We start from the raw sequence: 23,901 nt of genomic DNA on the forward strand, positions 1-23,901 counted from the left end.
AAGAAAAAAAAATACATCTTTTACAAAGCTGTTCGGGGGGGGGAAGCTGAACCATGAAGTTGCTCGAATTGATCACTGATTAAAAACGCTGACTATTAAACTGAGTTCTCCACACCTGTTATTGGCACAATGTAAACACTGGATTCACAAGGTTTTAGGGTTTATATTACACCAAAGATAACATCAAGTAGGTTAATTATGACATTCAAAAATCCACATTAAATCACATGATTTGTGCAATCCAGTACAACCAAAATAATAACTAGTACAACAACAAAACCCAAACTAAATTTCAATAAATCACCATGTAAACTATACATTTTATGCTGCATAACAAGTTTTACAGTTAATGCTAAGTGATTTGGTTAATTTTCTATCTTAAGAAATGCTACTTTTTTTCAACCCATGTTCTAGTGATAGCACTTTAGAAAAAGGCCATTTAGGTTTACATAGTGTAAATTGAATTTCATGTTAATATAGTGCACATACATATTCACAATCAAAAATTATTTCTCCACACCATGAATGTTAATTTCAAGCAAAACTCCCAATTGTACAGCAGTTAAATGTACTGTATGACACCAAGTCCGATGAATTAGGAAGGCACCAGCTTCATTTGCTCATTGTGTGTTGTAACTGATTTTTAAATGGCAGGCATTTGTGTGTGCACATAAGAATACAATCAACCCAGTAAATCCTGTGCTGGTCAAGAACTTGTATCTGTTGGATAATGCACGAGATTTTGCACCCTGTCATTAGGCTCTATTGTGATGCGAAGCTGTGCAGCTGATCATTAACAGGCAGATGTAGACAGACTTGAACAATATACTGCCTGTAACGGTGATGCTCCATGAAATGACATCTCAATCAAGAGATGAAGGGAAAAGTGGAAGGTGAAGGGGCTGATGGAACAGATGGGCTCAGGTACATAGAAACAAAGAATGTGTTGTCTGTTCTGGGTGCAGGTCATTTGGCGGATATTGCCACAAGGAGAAAAAGGCTAATACATGTGCAACAGTATTTGACGCGAGAGTTCCTGTTTCTGAACAGTATGTTAAGCAGTGTTTTATTGCAAATGGATATACAATATTGATGGAATGTTCTGTATAATTAAAAAGTGCTGGGGAAAAAAAACAAGCGAATACACACAACTGTAGTTAAATATCTCACAATAAGTTATTTCACCAGAAAATCAAATCAAAAGCAATTTATCACCAGTGTAATTTGATAAATATGGGTGAGAAATTTAGCTTTAAAATGTGATTTCTTTACATTAGACAAATGTGAGATGGTTAGCTGCTGTTTTTGTGTACATTCTGTACGAAACATTGGATTGACAGATGAGCAAAAAAATCCTCCAAATAATGCAGTCCTTAAAACTAAACAATGATTAGTTTAAAATATTTTCTGCTCACTGTGATAATGTGACAGCCTTAAAGTTAGCAGCCGTAAGGATTTTTCCTCTTCAATAGATTTGCCTACTTTACACAAGCCTTGTGTACAATTATATTCAGTGATAGAAAAACGTCACCTGCAAATACTTGATAAAAAGAATGTTATTTTAAAACTGTTGGTTGCAGCATAGGTAGTCCTAATAACAATATTCAGATGACTACCTCAGTTCCAGATTTTCAGAAAACTATCCCATGATCCTGTTGCTACAGCCATTCCATCATCAGTGATGCCTAAACAGCTCACACGATTGTCATGTCCAGCAAGTACTCCTGGAAAAAAGAGAGATGAAGATGAAGAAAATACAATGATTATACCAACTAGAAACACCAAAATAATTTTGATTGGCAAATCTGACAACTATAACTTTATACCATTAGGATATTCAAAGAGACAAGGAGGAATCTTCCATATTATCTGATATCCTTGAATATTTAATTCCCAATCCTTCCAACCCTGCAACCAAATTTCTGTAATGGACTCCAAATCATACCTTTTAGTAAAGATTTGTGCAACAACTTCATTGACCTTGTTTTGAATACTACGAACATTCGATTAAAGTGTCCTTATACTTTTTGTGCTTTTAAAATCTGGTAATCTTTGCTTCTTTTGCACTTGACTTTTATACATTCTACTCTTACTTTTCTATTTTTTTTCCAAAAAAACTTTTGCTTTTACTTTATCTATCCTCCAACCTGTTGAACTCACCCCGCCCCACCCCTCCTATTGAGTCCTAGTTATGCAATTCGCCAGGATCCAGGTCCCATCACAGTTCAGATGGAGCCCGTCACCTTTGAACTGCTCCTTCCTTCCCCAATTTGGTGACAGTTTCCCATTAATTTAACCCACTTCTCGGCCCTGTGCCAATTTGCATGTGACTCAGCTAGTAATCCTGAGATTACCACCTTTTTGGTTCTAGCTTTTAATTTAGTCCCTAGATCCTCATATTCCTCAGCAGAACCTCTTTCCTGGTTCTCTCGATGAGCATAGGAAAATGATGTGAGATAATGACAGGTGTCCAAAATTATAGAGTAGATGCAAGCAGGCTTCTACATTGATAGGACACGAGTTAAGAGTGAAAGAACAAACAGTAAAAGGGAATAGGAGGGGGGATCTTCACACCGTGAGTGGTGAGAGTATGGAGCTGAAGCAGAAAATGCAGGCTCCATTTTGACAAGAAAAATTTGCATAGATACATAGTTGGGGCAGGTATGGAAAGCCATGGTTCTGGTGCAGCTCTTTGGGATGAGTTCAGCACAGACTCGATGGGCCAAAGGGCCTGTTACACTGTAGTTTTTCTATAGTTCCATGGACCATGTACAACAATCAACTATGGAGTATTCAAAAACTGAAAACAAATGAGTTTAAAAGTGGGGGGGAGAAGAGAAATTTGAAGCAAAGAGCACAAGATGCTGCAGTATCAAGCAATTCCCTAGTTACCTATAGAGACTGTCTAAAATAATGTAAACTTTCATATGCTTGTACCAAATTAACACGTTGATGTAACACATAGAATCAGGCAGCAGGTAACAAGCCCTACAACACAACTCAACTATGTCGACCAAGGTGGTATTCTGGGCTAGTCCTATTTGCGTACATTCTTCTGAACCCTTCCAATCCATATACATGTCCAAATGCCTTTTGAAGGTTATAACTGCAACCACTTCTACAACTTCCTGTGGTAGCTCACAACTGTTCAGTTAAATTGGCCTTTTCTTGCCAAAATATTCATACAATTGTGGAAATGCATGGTCTAGCAAATACAAGTTGTTAACATCTCCATCTTACATAGTTTAGACTTGAAGTGTTGTTAATCATTTTTCCACCGATGTTTTGCCTTAACTGGAATATTTATGGTATTCTATTTCCTCTAACATGCTATTTTTAGAGTTATAAAAATATGACATACAATATCTGGTCAAAGACAAATGATTTTCCGACCTGCACGATCTCCCTTTAAAGAGTCCCAAACATTGCAATTAAAATCATCATAGCCTGCAAGCAAGAGACGTCCACTTTTGGAAAATGCGACTGACGTAATCCCACAGATGATGTTGTCGTGCGAGTACATCATCAGCTCCTGATCAGCTCGGAGATCAAACAATCTGCAAGTAGCATCATCCGACCCAGTGGCAAATGCATTTCCATTGGGGAAAAACTGAGAATGGAAATAATATAATTTTACAAAATTAGAACCATATTCAATATAGGTGGCTACAAAACTAGGTAGTCAAATTGTATTCTTTTTTTTAGTCTGAAAAAAATTAGATTTATGAAAATAAGAACCATATTTCAAAATTTGCACAATCTGGTTTTGATTTCAAACTAGGAAAGGTAACATACTTAAATCCAACTTTTCAAAAACCCCACTAAGTTCAGTAATTAATAACAATTAGTATAAAAGTTGTCATGTCTCAGAGCTAATGGAAACTACTCATTATTACCTGAGGTGAAAAGAGTTGGACCATAGAAGACTACAGTAACAGGCCCTTTGGCTCACCCTATCTGTGCTGAACCATTACTTGGCCTAGAATAAAAGTATACTTACACAAACTGCATTAATATCAGATACATGGCCTATGAATGACTGTCGACACATTCCATCTCGAATATCCCAGAGTTTGGCAGAAGCATCACAAGCACCAGAAACAAAAATCTTCATATCAGGACTTAATGTGAGACTCATGACATCCCCAGTATGTCCTGTAAATGTTGTGGTTTGATGACCTGTTTCAATGTCCCATAAAGCACTACAAATATAAAACACCATGTTTTTAAAAATGTTATTTATGAATGTAGAACCACAAAAAAATACACACGATTAAAAAAAATACAAATCATTACAAATACATGAGGCTTATAGAAAAAAAATGAGAACCCCCTCCCCCTTCAATCCCCCTACAAAAGAGGGAAAAAAGGGTCAAGAGACCCTCAATGGGAGTGCCTATTACTTTAAAGTTTCTCATAGTTTATTGAGACCTTAAGGAGAAAGAGAATGTCAGAACTTCATTTAAATATTTACACCCATATTTTGGAAATATGGGCTCCATTTCTGCCAAAGTAGATAGTATTTATCTCTTAAATTATGAGATTTTCTCAAGTGGTATACACCTCTAAACTATAGCATGTCATCTTTCTGTACCCAAATCTATCTCAGACTTCCAAGTTATGGCAATACATTTTCTTGCTATTGCTAAGGCAATTTGAACAAACATCCTTTGATACATATTCAATTTCAACTTAGATTCAACACCCCTAATATATAAAACATCATGTTAACTTCCAAAAAATGTGCAAGTTAATTTGAGTAAGTTAATATACATTTATTTGAGCAAGTTTTCCATACAAATACATGTGAACCCAGAAAACAGTGGAAAGAAAATCAAGTATTTTTTGAAGCTAATCCCACAGATGGTTTCTTATTTGTAAATTTTATTTTTTTATTTGCATCAATACAAGTACAGTTTTTATCCATATCACAAGGAATAACAAAATGATGCAAAAAGAATACATATTTTCATATTTTCTCCCCCACCCTCCCCAAAAAAGTAGGAAAGACAGAAGAAACGAAAGCCTGCCTGATAATCTTGATTAATTAAATTTCAATTTTACATAATGATCTTGAACCTTAAATTAACCCACAGATGTTTTAGAACTGGAGGCTGGAGTACTTGATACCTAGCTCTACAACTGTCCATAACATTATGATCTGTTCTCTCCACTCTATATCCAATTCATTTCACTTCCTACCTGTCCAGGTTTCCTCTCAAATTCTCACATATCTTCCTCAGAAAACACACCTCCACGTTCAATCAATACCCCGGTGTGGAAGAATCAATTATGGTGATCCTTTGCAAGGACTGACAGGATATGACATATTGCATTAGGCACATTTGTGATCTTGAGCATTTTTCTCATTTTCCTGAGTGCATCTGGAGTTGTACTGGATGCAAACACTTCGGCATTGTTTGTATTCATTATGTGTGGGCTAAATTGAGGAAACAGAGAGTGTTTCCTTTCTTTTTATCTGTGCCTGTAATCAGAAGGTTGCTGGAATGTCATGTGATTAATTCATTAGTATAAAGTACATCTGCTAAACTTTATAAATTAGAGCAGAAGGCCAGGTGGAGACTGACACTCTCTCTCTCCTTAGTACAAAGCTGATGACTGAGTATCAGAGCCTAACAATTATTGTATAGCAAAATTCTTCAACACCCAGTATATCCCCTGTCCAAACCATTTTCTAATCACCATTTCTGAATTAAACCAGATTATTTGCAGCTTATGGATCCAAATTTGCTTGTCTTCACAAGGACTAAGATCCTCTCAAGAGTAACCTCAAGGCTTAGAAGACTATAATTAAGTGGGCTTACCAACTTGTATCTCCCGAACTTGTAACAATCTGGTTGTCATCCAGAAAGCGACAACATGATAAGTATCCTGTTTAAAATGTTAATGGTGTCAGTATCAATTTTGGCACAATTCGTAATCATTCAAAAAGGTCTTCAAATCAAATACAGCATTTAATTTTAACAAAAGTTCACATGTAGAATTTTCATTCCTTCCATAGAAACATACATTTATTTTCTTACAACTTTAGTCTCCTTGAATGCAATAACTGATCTCTCAGCTAGTTCCTTAAAAATACTAAGCTTAAATATAATTAACAGAATGAAAATTAAGCAAACCCATTATCAATGACTCCAGTTGTCATTATGGAATTCTAGTTGCATTCCTCATTTCAACAACAGAATTAGCCCTATAGAACATCAACTAAATCAGAACTTACGTAAGTTAATCATTATGTCAACTAAAGATTAATTATCACATCATTAACTGGTTTAATAAGAGCAAAATCGCAATTTTCCCATCGCATCTGACGTCTAATTACCTTCTGCTGTTCAGTGTATTGCTGAAAAATGCTACAAATGATTCAAAGGAGATGAAGCGTAGAGGGACATGTATTTTATTACTGACTCTCATCATGTTGTGCAAAATTGCTCACATCATATGAAAAGTCAAGTTGGTAATTTATCAGATGACCATAGTTTTTGCTCCTTCTCAAAAGCATTATCTGTGCTTTGGTAAATTTCAGTATCTATTCTAGAGTCTTCTGCGACAATCCTGGATGGGTTAGCTGCTTATCCTCTGTCTCAACTTCATTCTTACTCAAAGCTTACAGAAAGAATCACAGGACTCTGACCAACATTCTTCCATCTTTGCACTTCCTCTGCAGGATGAAAGTTGATTGATGTGGTTCATCGGCACATCAGCAGTGCTAAGCAGGAAGCACTTACACCAGTATTACCTGTGTGTCCTGGTAGTTCCCTGCTTACTCGAACATTACCCTCTCTGGTCTTCAAGCTGTAGATGGAACAGATGTTGTCAAGCCCACCACAGGCAACATAATTTCCAGATGGAGCATAAGCACAAGTCATAACCCAGGATGACCGTAAAGGGATAGCATGCATCTATAGAAAAGGAGAAAAATGTCACTGAGTTCACCTTAATCATGATTTAAACTGTGCAACACTTTAAACCTAAACCTTTTGCACTTACTTTGTTTGTTGTATAACTGTCCCAGATGATTAATTTTCCATCTTGAGATGCACTGACTAAAAGTCTGCAAATATAAAAACATTTAAAGACGTCAAAGACAAAGATAGCAGGGAGAAGATGAATCACTTGTATGAAAAGTATGGTGAGTGAAACTGGTCCTTCCTGCCTGATCAAGATTCAAAATTGAAGGGTTTAGAAAAGATAAACTAAAATTATTCTTTTTTTTTCATTTTTATCATTTTAATTTCACTAGAACCAAGATAGAAAATTTACAGGATTCAATTAAGATACAAATACACAAGATAGATATTAAATATTCACAGTAATCCTAGTTCAAAAAAAGTGACTTGCAACAGTGCTGCCAGTTCTTTTGTGTTGTTGGAGCAGTCTATGTCTAGGGTACCAAGGGTCAGACTGCTGTTGGAAAGAAACCGTTCTTCAATCTAGAGGCATTGGTTTTCAACCAAGGTAACAATGAGACGAGGGTGATGGGGGATCTTTATGATGTTGGCTGCTTTCTTCAGGCAGTGTCTCACAAGTTTGCAGCAGGAGGTCAGGACCCATTATGGACATGGCTATATTTACTACATTCTATAGCTTACTACATTCCATGGCTCTTGAATAACGAAACCAGGCAGTGATGCAGCCATTCGGTCTACCTTCCATAATGCAAGTTTGATTGAGTATCTGATGATATGCCAAATCTCCTCAGAAAGTATAGGCATTGGTGTACCTTTTTCATGGTGGCCTTGATGGAGAGGTCTTCTGAAATATAGACTGCCAGGACTTTAAAGGTCTGACTCTATCCACTTTTTCCCCCAACAATGCAGATAGGTGTATAGTCCTTAAGCCTCTCCTTCCTAAAATCAACAATCAGCTTCTCAGTTGTAGCCCACCCAACCAAGTTCTTAACTCTATCCTGTATTCTGACTCAATGTTTCCAATTATTCAGTCAACAACTGGTCATCACATTTGTAGATGCATTTGGAGCTGAATTTAGATATATGGGCATGGGTCTGCAAGGAATAGAGTAGGGTACTAACTACACAGCCTTGGGTGCCCATGTTGATGGAGAGCAGGAGGCGATATTGTCAATCCATATCCATACTGCCAATGAGAAAATAGAGGCCTTGGGTGCCCATGTTAATAGAGAGCAGGAGGCGATATTGCCAATCCATATCCATACTGCCAATGAGAAAGTAGAGGATCCAGTGGCAGAGGGTCAGACAGAGACCCAGGTCCTTCAGCTTAGTCATAAGCTCTGCTGGTAAGCTGTAGTCACTGGAAAACAGGCTGATGCAAGCGTTCTGTGGTTTAGGTGATTCAACATAGAATGGGTTCATTAGTTAAGAGGACTGGAAACTGAAGAATGTAAAATTTACCAAAAAGACAGTGATATTTGAAAATTTATTCTTCAATTAATAAATAGTATTGTTAGGAAGTAGAATAAGTGCAGAAGCAGTAATGAATGGAAACAGAATCCACAAAAGTTTTCTTTTAAAAATTAGAATACAGATCAAAGCAATAACCAGTATGGGTATTTTTTTTTTAAATTATCAAATAGCTTAAGTAGATAATCATTTCCAAAACCTCACAGAGTGTGCAGAGAAGCTCTCTGTGGAAATTAAAATCTATCAAATTACCATTCACTAAATTCTTAATCTTTCCATTTTTCAATTTGACTATTTTTTAAAAATTCCACAACAGCTGATACTATATGGTATAGCTGAACTGAGATTGTCCACCAATTAAAATATACTCTAATTAAAGGCATTATAATGCACTGTCTTTAGGTCAGACCAAAATTAAGCCCATGATACAACCACAAATGAGAGTTAGCTCTGAAATTGCAGTGAAAAGGTCCACGACAGCAATATTTTCATGACTGATTTCAGTGAAGCAATTTCAGACATTGGACATTTAGAATAAATGCAGTAAATTCCTTGAATGTTATAACCAAGATATTGCCGATTTCATACAGGTAATCAATCAATTTATTAAAGAAAAAAAATCTTTCTCACTGTGCTAACTGATCACGTTACAATTAAGAGCTTTAACATCTGAGTACTAACCTGGAGTCTGATCCCCAGTGCATGGCATATATTTTAGCCAAATGCCCCCTCAGTGTACGCCTTGTGCGCATTTGGATTCGGCCCACTGAATCTAAACCAGCTGTAATCTGGAAAGAACAGTTAGTTAGTATGCGCCAATCAAAGTGACAAAGAAGAAAGGCAAAACAAGTTCTTTGTCATTTCCCATCAAATATTACCTGGGCTAGGGTAGAATCACCACAAGCTTTCCTTGCATCCTGTAAGGACAAACAAAATTTTACTTGTCCCATTGCTAACACAAGTAACAAGCAATACCACTGCTTAAGATCCCGTCTGCACTGCTATTATCCTTATTTTTTATTAGGTAAGCAACAGGATCCCATTGATATTTTCTTGATCTGGAACTTCACAACTTGTGGTAGCTCAGACTGTGGTTGAAAAATCAGCTGCTTCTCCATGGTCATTCTTGTATTCTCATCTCCTACTGCTACATTCATAATGAATAGGTTATGTTCCCTATAGGCTTTCTAGGATGACAGTTTTCTGCTCTCTTTCTCATAACTTGCTGAAATTCTGGCTGCAATTTACTAAACTCGGGTCATTAACATCTATTGCATGAGACCTTATTTTACAACTGTGAACACTACATGGTAATTTACCACACAAAATGTGATGATCGAAATGCATGTTTCTGTTAGCAGGATCCAGGGAACACAAGGTTCGCTTTAATAAATAAATTATTTTGCAGCAGATATAGATCTGCTATTATTGAAACCTACGCACATTACAAATGTAAATACACAATAACATCCTAGGAAACAACATTAACGAGGAACCTAAATGGAAAGACCAGCCACATTAATAATAAACCCACAAGATAATAAGCAAATAATCTTGATCAACATATTTTTGTTCACATGAAATAAAATGATCAGCAATCTTTAAGGTCTAAATGGGGGTGTTCCACAAGTGAATGGTTCCAACTTAACTCCATACACGCTCACAGCTGAGTTGTTCATATATCATGTGCATAGTTTCAGAAAATCTTACCCTAATTTGATTCCTCAGCTGCTCTGCTTCTTGGCGCAACTGTTCTAGTTCACTCATTTTCCTAGCTTGGTATCAAAATGCCCACGCACAATATCACGAAGCAGATCTATGATGAAAAATGTCTGTTCAGTGTTATTCAAATTAATACAACAATCAATTACGGTAATTATACTTTGAATATTATGACCCACAAAGGGACAATTTTCCTGAGGACGCTTTCAGAAATAAACTGAACAATATAACACATGAACAGGATTTCACCCCATGGTGTCTGCACCAAACATGATGCCATATTAAACCAAGTCCTTCTGCCCATACATGATCCATATCCTTCCATTCGTTGCATGTTCATGTATCTTGAAGCTTCTTAATGCTTCTATCATATCTACCTCCACCACTATTCCTGGCAATCCATTCCAGGCACCTACCACTCTGTGCAATAAATGTAGTTCACTCATCCCCTCTAAAACTTTTGCCTTCTCACCTTAAAAGCATGTCCTCTAGTATTCAACATTTTCACCCTGGGAGAAAAATTCTGACCACCTCCCCTATCTATGTCTCTCCAGTTAATAAACTTCTATAAGCTAGCTCATCAGCCTACATAGAAACATAGGAAGTAGGAACAGGAGTAGGCCAAAAATGGCCCATCGAGCCTGCTCCGCCATTCAATACGATCATGGCTGATCTAATTACACACCAGAGAAAACAACCCTGTTTGTCCAACCTCTTAATATTGTTTATTTCTGAAACCTCCCTTTAATCCACATAGTATCCTTGTAAATCTCTTTCTAAAGCCTTCACATCCTTCCTGTGATGGGGAAAAGGTTCGTTCTCACTCAATTAGAAAATTTCTCATTATCTTTTAGAATAGATTTTTAATGTAGTTTTACATTTTAATCAAAAAATGAAACCATAATGCCCAATCTTTCTCACACATCATAATTACAGATGTCCTTCCAATAGCAATATATCTAATCCTCAGCAAAGCATTTTAAGCAAGTGTATCCCACAGATCAGTTATAGAAAGTAAACCACCTGGCCATGATCACATTCCATTGTTCAACAAAAATTGTTCTCCTGAAATCCACTTTCTTGATTATCTCTGTATCTGATACATTAAGGTTAGGGGAAATGAGGGACAAATGTATTTAAACATATTTTAAGCATATATAGTATATACAATTCTACCTAGGACACCTTAAATGCCTCAAATATACCTGTTTATGTTAAAACCAATGCTTATTCATCTGGCAATTTAAAGCTTTATCTCAATGTTCAAAAAGAACATAACTTAATCAAGAATCTTAAGGATTGGGGGATGTCACGTGATGCGGTAGAGTCAGGAAGTGTAAATCTGACTCTCCTGGGAATTAATTTAAAAAGTGCCAAGTAAGCAAAGTACATTTAATCAAATTTGTCAAAAGCTGCTTAAGAATTACTTTATAATATTCTAACCACGTCACCTAAGAGAGCACTGTTGCTAGCCTGTCACAAACACAGATGGAACAACGACAAGACAAAGAAACAAGGCCTGCAATTTCAATGGAACCAGAAAGTAAGGCGAGAGCTCATCCCCAGATGAGTTGCAACCCTATAGGGACTGTCTGACACTCCACAGCGTCATCACAGCTGTTTATCCGGGGTGAGGGTATCAAAGAGGAAGATACTAAACTGCACATGCATGGGAAGACGTACATGCGCAGTCCAGAAGAGCTCCAAGATATCACTAGGAGCCAGCAGCGTTTTTGCTGGCTCAGGTATATGCCAAAAGTTATTTCAACAAGGAGAAGAGGAGATTCCTCCATCTGACTCAAAGGCCAGCGATGAAGAGAAAGAAGATCATGAAGAGGAAGTAACAAAGCAGACAAAAGTGTCTAAAGATAATGGTAGGAAACTAAAAATGCCACAGGAAGAAGATTGTACAAATGTTCAGTAATTAAAAGAACTGAGGGAGATGAGGAGATGAAAAATTTGGATAAACGGATGAAGTATTTTGCTATTGTACATAAATTGCAAAATAAATTCGACAATGTAGATGAAAGAATTAAAACAAGGCTGGTATGGAGGAGGTACAGGATAGAATGGTGAAAATGGAAATTGAGACTGATGAATGGGCCATTGTAAAGAAGCAATTTTGGAGGAAAATTGACCTCCAGAGAACTTTAGTAGAATAAATAAATAATATTAAAATTGTTGGTCTTAAAGAAGGTGATGATCTGATAAAAAATTTTTAGTGATGGATTCCAGAGGTCTTTCTTTTTTGAAAACTTTATTTATAAATTTAGATACATACATTAAAAAAAAATTAACCCCACTAACCCCTCCCACCAACCCCAACTAACCCCTCAAGGGGAGTTAATTACATACACTGTGTGATGTGCCAAACTAACAAGACCAGAGAAAAAAAAATGTTAAGATATTTCCAAACCGATAAATTTCAAATAAGGCAACCACATCTTAACAAAGAAAGAGTAATTATTATACAGGTTATACGTTATCTTCTCCAAATAAGTACAGGATTTTAACTCATTATGCCAATGAACCATATTCAATTCCACATTATCTTTCCATGAAATCACAATACATTTCTGCGCTACCGCCAATACCAGACAAACGAATGCCATCTGAAATTTATCCTACACTATAACCCAACAAAAAAGTTATTAGATCCAATGGTAATTTAATCTTGAATTAATCTTCAAAAAAGTTTTTAATTTTTAACCAAAATTATTGAAATTTGTCACAAGACCAAACTGCATGTAAAAATGTTCCAGTGTGAATCCCACATCTAAAACACAAATCTGAAATACTAAAACCATATCTTTTTAACTTTTCAGGAGTAAATATAACTGATGTAAAAAAAATTATGATCAACTAAACTATATCTTACATTAATCAATCTAGTCACACTCTCTTGACACATAACTTCCCATTCCTCCTGGGATATATCAAAAGATAAATCTTTCTCCCATTTAATTCTAGATTTTCTTAAATCTGGTTTACTCATCTTATCTTGTAACAAAGCACACACTTGTGAAATAAATCCCTTTTTTGATGCTTCCAAAATTAAAGCCTTGAACTTAGTTAATTTAGGTAGCATCATTTCTCTTCCAAAATTATGTATCACTAATGCTCACACCTGATAGTATACAAATAAGGAATTAGATGGTATCCTGAACTTCTCCATAAGTCTAGTAAAGAAACTGTCTGTCTTCAAAATAATTCTTCTTCTTTCTTTGGCTTGGCTTCGCGGACGAAGATTAATGGAGGGGTAATGTCCACGTCAGCTGCAGGCTCGTTTGTGGCTGACAAGTCCGATGCGGGACAGGCAGACACGGTTGCAGCGGTTGCAAGGGAAAATTGGTTGGTTGGGGTTGGGTGTTGGGTTTTTCCTCCTTTGTCTTTTGTCAGTGGGGTGGGCTCTGCTGCCACTTAATACCCTTAGAATCCCAAATTCTTAAATACTGATTATTCATTGAAAAAGGAATAACTTTATTATGATATAACGGAGTTTGAGTCATTATTTTACCTCAAGAACCTATAATATAATTTCTTTTAGTCCAAATCTCCAACAAATGCTTTAAAACAGGCACATTATAACCCTACAACAAACGGGGACTCCACTTAAATATAAATTGATGAACATTGAGCTCAGAAATACAAGCCAATTCAACTTTAGCTAACCCAGGAGGTTAAATAACATCAAACATCCTATTAATAAATTTTAATTGGGCAGCTTCATAATAATTCTGAAAATGAGGTAATTGAAGTCCTCCTAAAGCATACTTCCAGGTCAATTTTTGCAATGCTACTCTAGCTAATTTACCTTTCCACTAAAACATTCTCACAGCAGCATTCAATTCCTGAAAAAATACTTTTGGAAGTACACATGGAATTGACTGAAAAAGATACTGAATATGTGGAAAAATAGTAATCTTGATACAGTTCACATGGCCTATTAACATTATAGAAAGATCTTTCCACTTAATCAAATCTACTTTAAACAAAGGAACATAGTTTAATTTATATAAAGACTGATAATTTACATCAATGGTTACCCCTAAATATTTAATTTTATTAGACCATCTTAATCTTGTAATCTGCTAACAATTAGTATAGTCCTCATCTGAAGTTGGTAATATTTTGCTCTTGTCCCAATTAACTTTATACCCAGACATTGCTCCATATTGTTCTAAACAATCTTGCAAATGTCTCAGATTGTTCAGGATGCATTAAATATATCAACACATCATCTGCAAATAAATTAATCTTATACTCGTCTTCAGCTATTTTTATTCCTTTAATATTACTATTTTGTCTAATAGCTTGACCAATGCAAATAAGGCTGGTGACAATGGGCAACCCTGACATGTTGATCTAGATAAACTGAATGGATTTCAGAGGTCCTGGGACCAGATAAATTTGAAAATACTATTGAAATTGAAAGGGCGCATAGAGCCTCGAGACCCCAGCCTCCATCAGATCATAAACCAAGGTCTATACTCATAAAATGTCTGCTATCAAGATAGAGATAAAATATGGGCTTGAGCACCACAAGGTGCCAAAGATAGACAAGGTCCATTGGAATTTCACAGAACAAAGATATTTTTCTATCCTGATACAAGCTTGGATGGCTGAAGAAAAGGAAAGAATTTAACACGGTAAAACACACTTTATAGCAAAAAGGCTACAGATTAATTGTGTGCTATCCTGCCAACTTGAGGATTTTCTTGCAAGGAGGGCAGAACAAGTTATTTACAGATCATGTTCTTGCTGAAGAATTTGTTGATACACTACTAGTTAATCAGCAAGAGGGAGTTTGAAAATGCTTTGGATAATATAAAGCGTTTTTTTTTTATTTTTACTTTCTGCATAGATGAAATTGATAATGAGAACATCGGGGGGGGGGGGTGTAAAGGAGTTAAGGACTGACTACTATCGACTCGTATTTGTGGCAAATGCTGCAACCCATAAAATGGAGGGAAGTAATCTATATTATTTAAACAACATTAATCGGGGGGGGGGGGTTTATTTTCTTTTTCTTATTTTTGCATCTTTTAATTGTTGTAAAGTTAAACTGACTATGTACAATTCTTCTTTCCCCTACCTGTATTGCCAAAGAGGATGGCCGAGGAGGTGCGGGGAGAGAGATGAAGGGAAAATGTCATTGGATTTGGACTAAATTATGAGCTTTCTAAGTTTTAATGTTAACAAGCTAAACAGACATGTGAAGAGGAAGAGAATATTGACATATTTTTTAAAAAATGAAAGTAAATATAGTTTTTTTTTTAACAAGCGATTCATTTAATTGAAATAGAACATCAGAACTTAAAAAGAGACTGGGTGGGATATGTCACAGCTTCTTCATTTAATCAAAACGAAGCGGAGTGGCAATCTTGATAAAGACTTCCAGGTAATTACAAAATGTAGTAATTGATCCTGCAGAAAGATATATTAGAGTATATTGTCAAATCTTTTCAGAATTCTGGACCCTTTTGAATATATATGTACCAAATGTCAATGGTGAAAAAGTTATACAAGAAACATTTCTTATTCTGGCAGGAACACATCAGAATATTTTAATAGCCAGGGATTTCAATTTTTGTCTAGATCAGCAGTTCTCAACCTTTTTCTTTCCACTCATATACCACTTTAAATATTCCCTATGCCATAGGTGCTCTGTGATTAGTAAGGGATTGCTTGGTATGTGGGTGGAAAGTAAAAGTTTTAAAACCAGTTTTAATTGTACCTAATTGACTCATTATGTGCACTGTTTCATACCCCAAAGGAAATGGACCAATGACAATTTTCCTCAAGCAAAATATTTCACACTTTAAGTAATCCCTATGCCATATGTAAGGGATTGGTTAAGGTGGTATGTGAGTGGGAAAGGTTGATAACCACTGCTCTAGACCCAGCTTACATAGATCAACTAGAACAGTAACAAGGGCAAAGGCAGCAAAAGCCACTTCAACATTAATGAAGGACTTCAATTTAATAGACATATGAAGAAGAATTCACCCAAGAGAGAGAGAGAGATTATTCTTTTTATTCTATTAGACACAATTCTTATACAACAACAGATTTTTTTTTTAATATCGGCGCATCTCCAAGATAGAATTCATCAAGTTGATTACAAAGCAAGAACTTTATCTATCACTCACCTTTGTTAAATGACACTTGCAGTGTTAGATAAAGAAGAACCAATTTATAGATGGAGATTTAACTCAATATTATTAAAAAGACCAGATTTTTAGCATTTTGTTAGAAGACAAATTCAAATCTTTCTTGAGACTAATTCTAATTCGGTTAATAATATATTTATTTTATGGTATGCGATGAAAGCATACTTAAGAGGACAATTATAAGTTATACTTCTAAAATTAAGGATGATATGAAAGAATTGGATCAATTGAAAAATGAGATAAAATGTTTAGAAAAAGATCTCCAAAGAAAGACCTCTGAGAAAAAACGTAGAAGGCTTATAAATAAGAAACTTCAGTATAATACATTACAAACATATAGAACAGAGAGATATTATGAGTTAGGAGAAAGAGTTCATAAGGTATTTGCTTGGATTAATTCAATTAAATTAGAGTTGAATGTGACTTCCTACAAGCCTCAAGAAATCAAAGAAGCTTTTAAGTAATTTTAATCTCAATTATATAAATTGGAGTCGCAGAAAGACAATAATAAAATAGAAGATGTTTTGTCATAAATAAGGTTACCAAAGTTAACTTCACAAGAGCAAGTGGAGCTGGATGCCCTTTTCACCCCAATGATGGTGGGGGAAGCGTTGATCTCATTACAAAGATGGTTTCCCACCTGAATTTTATAAAGAATTTAAAGATTTGTTGATTCTTCATTTTATAGAAGCATTAAGTCAGGCAGTGGTAACTCACACTCTCCTGGAATCTTATTCCACTGCAATAATACCAAAAAATGACACAGACCCTTTAAAGCCATCATCATATTTCATTGTTGAATGTAGATTATATAACTGCAAACATTTTAGCTAATAGATTAACAAAATTTTTACCAAAGTTGATAAATATGGATCAGATAGGGTTGTGAAAAAGAGAAAATCTGCAGATAATGTAACTAGATGACTTAGTATAATACATCTAGCACAAAATAAGGGAGATCCAAGTGTGGCAATGGCTTTAGATGCAGAAAAAGCATTTGATAGATCAGAATGGAACTTTTTGTTTAAGGTGTTTGAAATATTCTGGATGGGACAGGTATTTGCAAATTGGGTTAAAGCTTTATATAATGAGCCTAGGCTAAAGTTGTTACAAATGAGCAGGTTTCACTACCATTTCAATTAACTAGATACAGTAGACAAAGATGGGCATTATCAGCTGCTTTATTTATTTTAGTTTGGCATGCAGAGTTTTGCCGCCAGCCTTCCAGACTTCTGGGGGGATTCCATCCATACCTGCTGCTTTGCCACTTTTCAGTTGTTCGATTGCCTTATATGTCTCATCCAGTGTGGGAACCTCATCCAGCTCTAGCCTTAGGGGCTGTTGAGGGAGCTGGAGCAGGGCGGAATCTTGGACTGAGCGGTTGGCACTGAAAAGAGATTGAAAGTGTTCTGACCATCGGTTGAGGATGGAGATCTTGTCGCTGAGGAGGACTTTGCCGTCTGAGCTGCGCAGTGGGCTTTGGACTTGGGGTGAGGGGCCGTACACAGCCTTTAGAGCCTCGTAGAAACCCCTGAAGTCGCCAATGTCCGCGCTGAGCTGTGTTCGTTTGGCGAGGCTAGTCCACCACTCATTTTGGATCTCCCGGAGTTTGCGCTGAAGATGGCTGCATGCGCGACGGAAGGCTTGTTTCTTCTCTGGACAGGACGGCTTTGTAAGGTGAGCCTGGTGGGCAGCTCGCTTCTTTGCCAGCAGCTCCTGGATTTCCTGGCTGTTTTCGTCAAACCAGTCCTTGTTTTTCCTGGAGGAGAAGCCCAGTACCTCTTCAGTGGATTGCAGTATGGTAGTCTTCAACTGATCCCAGAGGGTTTCAGGGGACGGGTCCGTGAGGCGGGTTGCAACGTCGAGCTTTGCTTTGAGGTTTGCCTGGAAGTTTCCTCTCGCTTCGTCTGACTGCAGTTTTCCAACATTGAACCTCTTTCTGGGGGCTTTATTGTTCCTGGGCTTTGGCTTGAAGTGAAGGTTGAGCTTGCAGCGAACCAGCCGGTGGTCAGTGTGGCATTCCGCGCTAGGCATGACCCTGGTGTGGAGCACATCTTGTTTGTCACTTTCTCGCACCAGGATGTAGTCCAGGAGGTGCCAGTGTTTGGATCGGGGATGCATCCAGGTGGTCTTAAGGCTGTCCCTCTGCTGAAAAAGGGTGTTTGTAATGACAAGCCGCTGTTCTGCGCAGAGCTCCAACAGGAGGCGCCCATTGTCGTTGCACTTGCCGACGCCATGCTTGCCCAGGATTCTTGGCCAGGTTTCTGAGTCTTTGCCGACACGAGCGTTGAAGTCGCCCAGGATGACAACCTTGTCGGCTGTAGGGGTACGTTGGATGAGGTTGCGCAGGTCGGTGTAGAACTTGTTCTTTTCTGCTGGTTCCGCCTGGAGGGTTGGAGCATAGACACTGATGAGGGTGATGTGACGCTTGTTTTGAAGTGGGAGTCGCATGGACATGATTCGGTCCGAGAGGCCTGTCGGAAGGTTTTCGAGTTTGGAGGCAATGAAGCTCTTGACCATGAAGCCTACACCAGATAGGCGTCGTTCATCCGAAGGCTTGCCAGACCAGTAGAGTGTGTAGCCCGCGCCGCGTTCTTGGAAGCTGCCTACATCTGCCAGGCGGACTTCACTGAGAGCGGCTATGTCGATGTCAAGTCTGAGGAGTTCATGTGCAATGAGGGCAGACCGACGTTCAGGTCGATGGCTGTCAGTCTTATCTAGCATGGTTCTGATGTTCCAGCATGCTAGCTTGAGTTTGTGAGCATCTTTTGAGGGGGAGGACGTGGAGGGGGAGGACGTGGAGGGGGAGGACGTGGACCTGTCCTCGGGCCTGCGCAAAGGAGCTTTTAGGTGGAGTGCAGTGCGCGCAGTACTGGCCCCACCCTTTACACCCATGGTTCGTGTGCCGTGGCCAAGCAAGCTGCATGAGTTTTTCAAGCTTTGTTGGGACCAAGGTAAACTGCCTCAGGATCTTCGTGATGCCACCATCATCACCCTGTACAAAAACAAAGGCGAGAAATCAGACTGCTCAAACTACAGGGGAATCACGTTGCTCTCCATTGCAGGCAAAATCTTCGCTAGGATTCTACTAAATAGAATAATACCTAGTGTCGCTGAGAATATTCTCCCAGAATCACAGTGCGGCTTTCGCGCTAACAGAGGAACCACTGACATGGTCTTTGCCCTCAGACAGCTCCAAGAAAAGTGTAGAGAACAAAACAAAGGACTCTACATCACCTTTGTTGACCTCACCAAAGCCTTCGACACCGTGAGCAGGAAAGGGCTTTGGCAAATACTAGAGCGCATCGGATGTCCCCCAAAGTTCCTCAACATGATTATCCAACTGCACGAAAACCAACAAGGTCGGGTCAGATACAGCAATGAGCTCTCTGAACCCTTCTCCATTAACAATGGCGTGAAGCAAGGCTGTGTTCTCGCACCAACCCTCTTTTCAATCTTCTTCAGCATGATGCTGAACCAAGCCATGAAAGACCCCAACAATGAAGACGCTGTTTACATCCGGTACCGCACGGATGGCAGTCTCTTCAATCTGAGGCGCCTGCAAGCTCACACCAAGACACAAGAGAAACTTGTCCGTGAACTACTCTTTGCAGATGATGCCGCTTTAGTTGCCCATTCAGAGCCAGCTCTTCAGCGCTTGACGTCCTGCTTTGCGGAAACTGCCAAAATGTTTGGCCTGGAAGTCAGCCTGAAGAAAACTGAGGTCCTCCATCAGCCAGCTCCCCACCATGACTACCAGCCCCCCCACATCTCCATCGGGCACACAAAACTCAAAACGGTCAACCAGTTTACCTATCTCGGCTGCACCATTTCATCAGATGCAAGGATCGACAATGAGATAGACAACAGACTCGCCAAGGCAAATAGCGCCTTTGGAAGACTACACAAAAGAGTCTGGAAAAACAACCAACTGAAAAACCTCACAAAGATAAGCGTATACAGAGCCGTTGTCATACCCACACTCCTGTTCGGCTCCGAATCATGGGTCCTCTACCGGCACCACCTACGGCTCCTAGAACGCTTCCACCAGCGTTGTCTCCGCTCCATCCTCAACATCCATTGGAGCGCTCACACCCCTAACGTCGAGGTACTCGAGATGGCAGAGGTCGACAGCATCGAGTCCACGCTGCTGAAGATCCAGCTGCGCTGGATGGGTCACGTCTCCAGAATGGAGGACCATCGCCTTCCCAAGATCGTATTATATGGCGAGCTCTCCACTGGCCACCGTGACAGAGGTGCACCAAAGAAAAGGTACAAGGACTGCCTAAAGAAATCTCTTGGTGCCTGCCACATTGACCACCGCCAGTGGGCTGATAACGCCTCAAACCGTGCATCTTGGCGCCTCACAGTTTGGCGGGCAGCAGCCTCCTTTGAAGAAGACCGCAGAGCCCACCTCACTGACAAAAGGCAAAGGAGGAAAAACCCAACACCCAACCCCAACCAACCAATTTTCCCTTGCAACCGCTGCAATCGTGTCTGCCTGTCCCGCATCGGACTGGTCAGCCACAAACGAGCCTGCAGCTGACGTGGACTTTTTAACCCCCTCCATAAATCTTCGTCCGCGAAGCCAAGCCAAAGAAGAAAAAGAAAGAAAAAAAAAAGATTTATTTTAGTGATTGAACCACTAGCAGAATTGATTTAATCTGATCCAATTAAAGGAATAAAGTTAATCAAGAAGAATATCAAATTAATTTATCTGCTGACAACATTTTGATTTACTTGACAAAAACAATAGGTTGGCTACATAAATTATATTTAAGACTGGAGAAATATGAGAAAATATCAGGCTCTACAGTAAATTGTGACAAAAGTGAAATTATGCCCCTTACTGGAGGGGACTATACTCATTGACAAAAGATGCCCAATATAAATGGCTGACGAATGGAATAAAATATTTAGGGATATGGGTAGATAATAAATTAGATAATGTACATAAATTGAATTATGTACTTTTACTTAAGAAAATTGGAGAAGATTTGAACAAATGGAAGATACTGAATATATTTGCTAGAGAATCATATTTATTTCAAGCTCTATCAATGATACCACAAAAGTTTTTTCAAGAATGAAATAAATATAAGACATTTTCTTTGGAAGGGTAAATATTGAGAGTTTTTTAGACAAACTGATGTGGAACTTTGATTTAGGAGGTTTACAGTTACCAAATTTTAAAAATTACTCGAAGGCAGCTCAAATGAGATTTCTGGATTTTTTTTTTAGGAGGTAGAAAAGTCAGCATGGATTAAAATAGTAATTAATAAAATAGGAGAGACAATATCTGAAGACTTTATATGTAAATAGGAATCAAAATTAATATCTTGGGAGAGAGAAGTACCTTTGTTGAAACAGTTGATTAATATTGGGAATAAAGTAAATAACGAAACTGGAAAAAAGGGTTGTCCTGTCTAAAATGCCCTTGATACAGAATTGATTTAATCAATTTTTTAAATATTTGGTCTTGAAAAGGAATTAGATATATAGAAGTTTGTTATGATGGAAGGAATTTAATGTCATTTGAATATTAAAAAATATGGGATACAAAATAATAGTTTTTTGTTATTATCAATTAAGGGCTTATTGAGAGATAAATTAGATCCAATAATGTTATGTCTGAAATGTGGTGATGTGTAATAAATATATAAAGAAATTTATCTCAGCTATGTACACTTTATTGCAGAAGGGAACTTCCAAACAGGGGATACATAGGTCCAGGCAGTGATAGGAGATGGATCTAAATATAAACACTGATGAACAAAATTGGTCAGACTTCTACTGAGATAGCATGACAAACACTATAGATTAGTTCAAATTTTTTCACATCAATTATATCTCACACCACAGAAGTTCAACAGAACGAAATCAGATTTATCAGATTTAGATGTGGTCAGGAGATAGGTACTTTTTATACATTCAACTTCATCCTGTCCTAAAGTGAGATATTTTGGTGAAATTTGGCAATTTTTTTTAAAGAATGAGTTAAAGGAATTAAATTCCCACAAATCCCAATGTTATTTTTATTAGATAATATTGAAGGGATAAAACCAAAATTGAAATTATCTATATATCAAAAAGAATTTGTATAGGTTGCCTTAGCAGTAGCAAGAAAACATACAGCAGTAACATGGAAATAGTTTACCCACCTAAGTAACTTTAGTCCAATTGTTAGAACTCTTCTCCTCAAAGAAAAATAGCTTTTAAATTCATTTTCTGCCCTTGGCATATTTTCATAGTTGTCTTTTACCAAAAGGGCAACAGTTGAAACTTATTTACAGATGTTAGAACCATAGAATGCTACAGAAAACAGGCCATTCAGCCCCTCTAGGCTATGACAACCATAATCTTGCTAGTCCCACTGACCTGCTTCCATTCTATCACCCTCCAGACCTCTCCCATCCATGTATCCAATATATTCTTAAAACACAAGATCAAGCCTGCATTCACATCAGATAGCAGTTCATTCCACACTCCCACTGCTCTGAATGAAGAACTACCCTTTAATGTTCCCCCTAAACCTTCCCCCTTTCAGCTTGAAACTATGACCTCTCTTGTTTACCTCCCCCAATTTAAGTGGAAAAAGCTTACTTGTGCACCCACTCTGTATTTTCCTCTCTTAACCTTGTAAATCTATCAAATCTTTTTCGCTCCAAGGAATAAAGTTCTAACTTGTTTAATCTTTCCCTTTTACTCAACTCCTGAAGAGCCAGCAGCATCCTAGAAAATCTTCTCTGCACTCTTTCAATCTTATTGATATCCTTCCTGCAGTTAGACACCCAAAACTGCACACAATATTCTAAATTTGGCCTCACCAATGTCTTAAACAACTTCAACATAACATCCCAACTCCTATACTGAATACTTTAATTTATAAAGGCTAAGATGTCAAAAGCTTTCTTTACAACCCTATCCACATGCGATGTCACCCTCAGGGAACAGTGCATCTGTATTCCCAGATCTCTCTGCTCTTCCACACTCCTCAGTGTCCTATCATTTACTATGTGGGTCCTACCTTAGTTTTCCCTTCCAAAATGCATTAAACTCCATCTGCCACTTTTTGGCCCATTCTTCCAATTGGTCCAGATCCCTCTGCAAGCTTTGAAAATTTGTCCACAGCGCCTCCTATCTTTGTTTCAGCAGCAAACTTGCTGATCCAATTTACCACATCATCCAGATCATTGATGGTCCCAACATGGACCTCTGAGGCACACCACTAGTCACAGGCTTCCACTCCCACTCTATTTTCTCCCACACAGCCAATGATGAATCCAGTTTACAACCTCTCCATGGTTACCTAGAGTCATAACCTTCTGAACTAACCTCCCATGTGTGACCTTGTCAAAGGCTTTACTAAAGCCCATGTTCTAAAACATTAAACGATTACGTCATTAAATTTGCAACAAGCCAATACGAAAGAAATCAACAAAGAAAAGAAAATAATTAAGTTTTAATTTTAAAAAAATCAAGTTCCTTTAGGACCTGTACTTGATTCATGCACACTCTGTACAATTTAATGTTATAAAACAACCCATTGGAAAAAGTTGTTTCCTGCTTAGTTTTATCATTTCTCCTGCTTCTTTTCTTCCTTT

At 37.9% G+C, this 23,901-nt stretch overlaps 1 protein-coding gene across 3 annotated transcripts in view; it reads right to left on the reverse strand.

Annotated features, from left to right (window-relative positions):
- Positions 1-23,901, reverse strand: part of LOC138742492 (guanine nucleotide-binding protein subunit beta-4) — a 34,346-nt gene continuing 10,445 nt past the window's right edge. For all 3 annotated transcript variants that reach the window (XM_069896978.1, XM_069896975.1, XM_069896977.1), the window contains exons 2-10: positions 10,113-10,218; positions 9,281-9,319; positions 9,084-9,190; positions 7,012-7,075; positions 6,761-6,923; positions 5,826-5,892; positions 4,001-4,202; positions 3,394-3,610; positions 1-1,724 (exon numbers count right to left, since the gene is read on the reverse strand). In XM_069896978.1, coding sequence (XP_069753079.1) covers positions 1,618-1,724; positions 3,394-3,610; positions 4,001-4,202; positions 5,826-5,892; positions 6,761-6,923; positions 7,012-7,075; positions 9,084-9,190; positions 9,281-9,319; positions 10,113-10,169 — 1,023 coding nt within the window. In that variant the 5' untranslated portion in view covers positions 10,170-10,218 and the 3' untranslated portion in view covers positions 1-1,617. The remainder of the gene's footprint in view (positions 1,725-3,393; positions 3,611-4,000; positions 4,203-5,825; positions 5,893-6,760; positions 6,924-7,011; positions 7,076-9,083; positions 9,191-9,280; positions 9,320-10,112; positions 10,219-23,901) is intronic.

This window comes from Narcine bancroftii, chromosome 9 (assembly GCF_036971445.1).
Source record: "Narcine bancroftii isolate sNarBan1 chromosome 9, sNarBan1.hap1, whole genome shotgun sequence".
In the NCBI taxonomy this organism is placed as follows: domain Eukaryota; kingdom Metazoa; phylum Chordata; class Chondrichthyes; order Torpediniformes; family Narcinidae; genus Narcine; species Narcine bancroftii.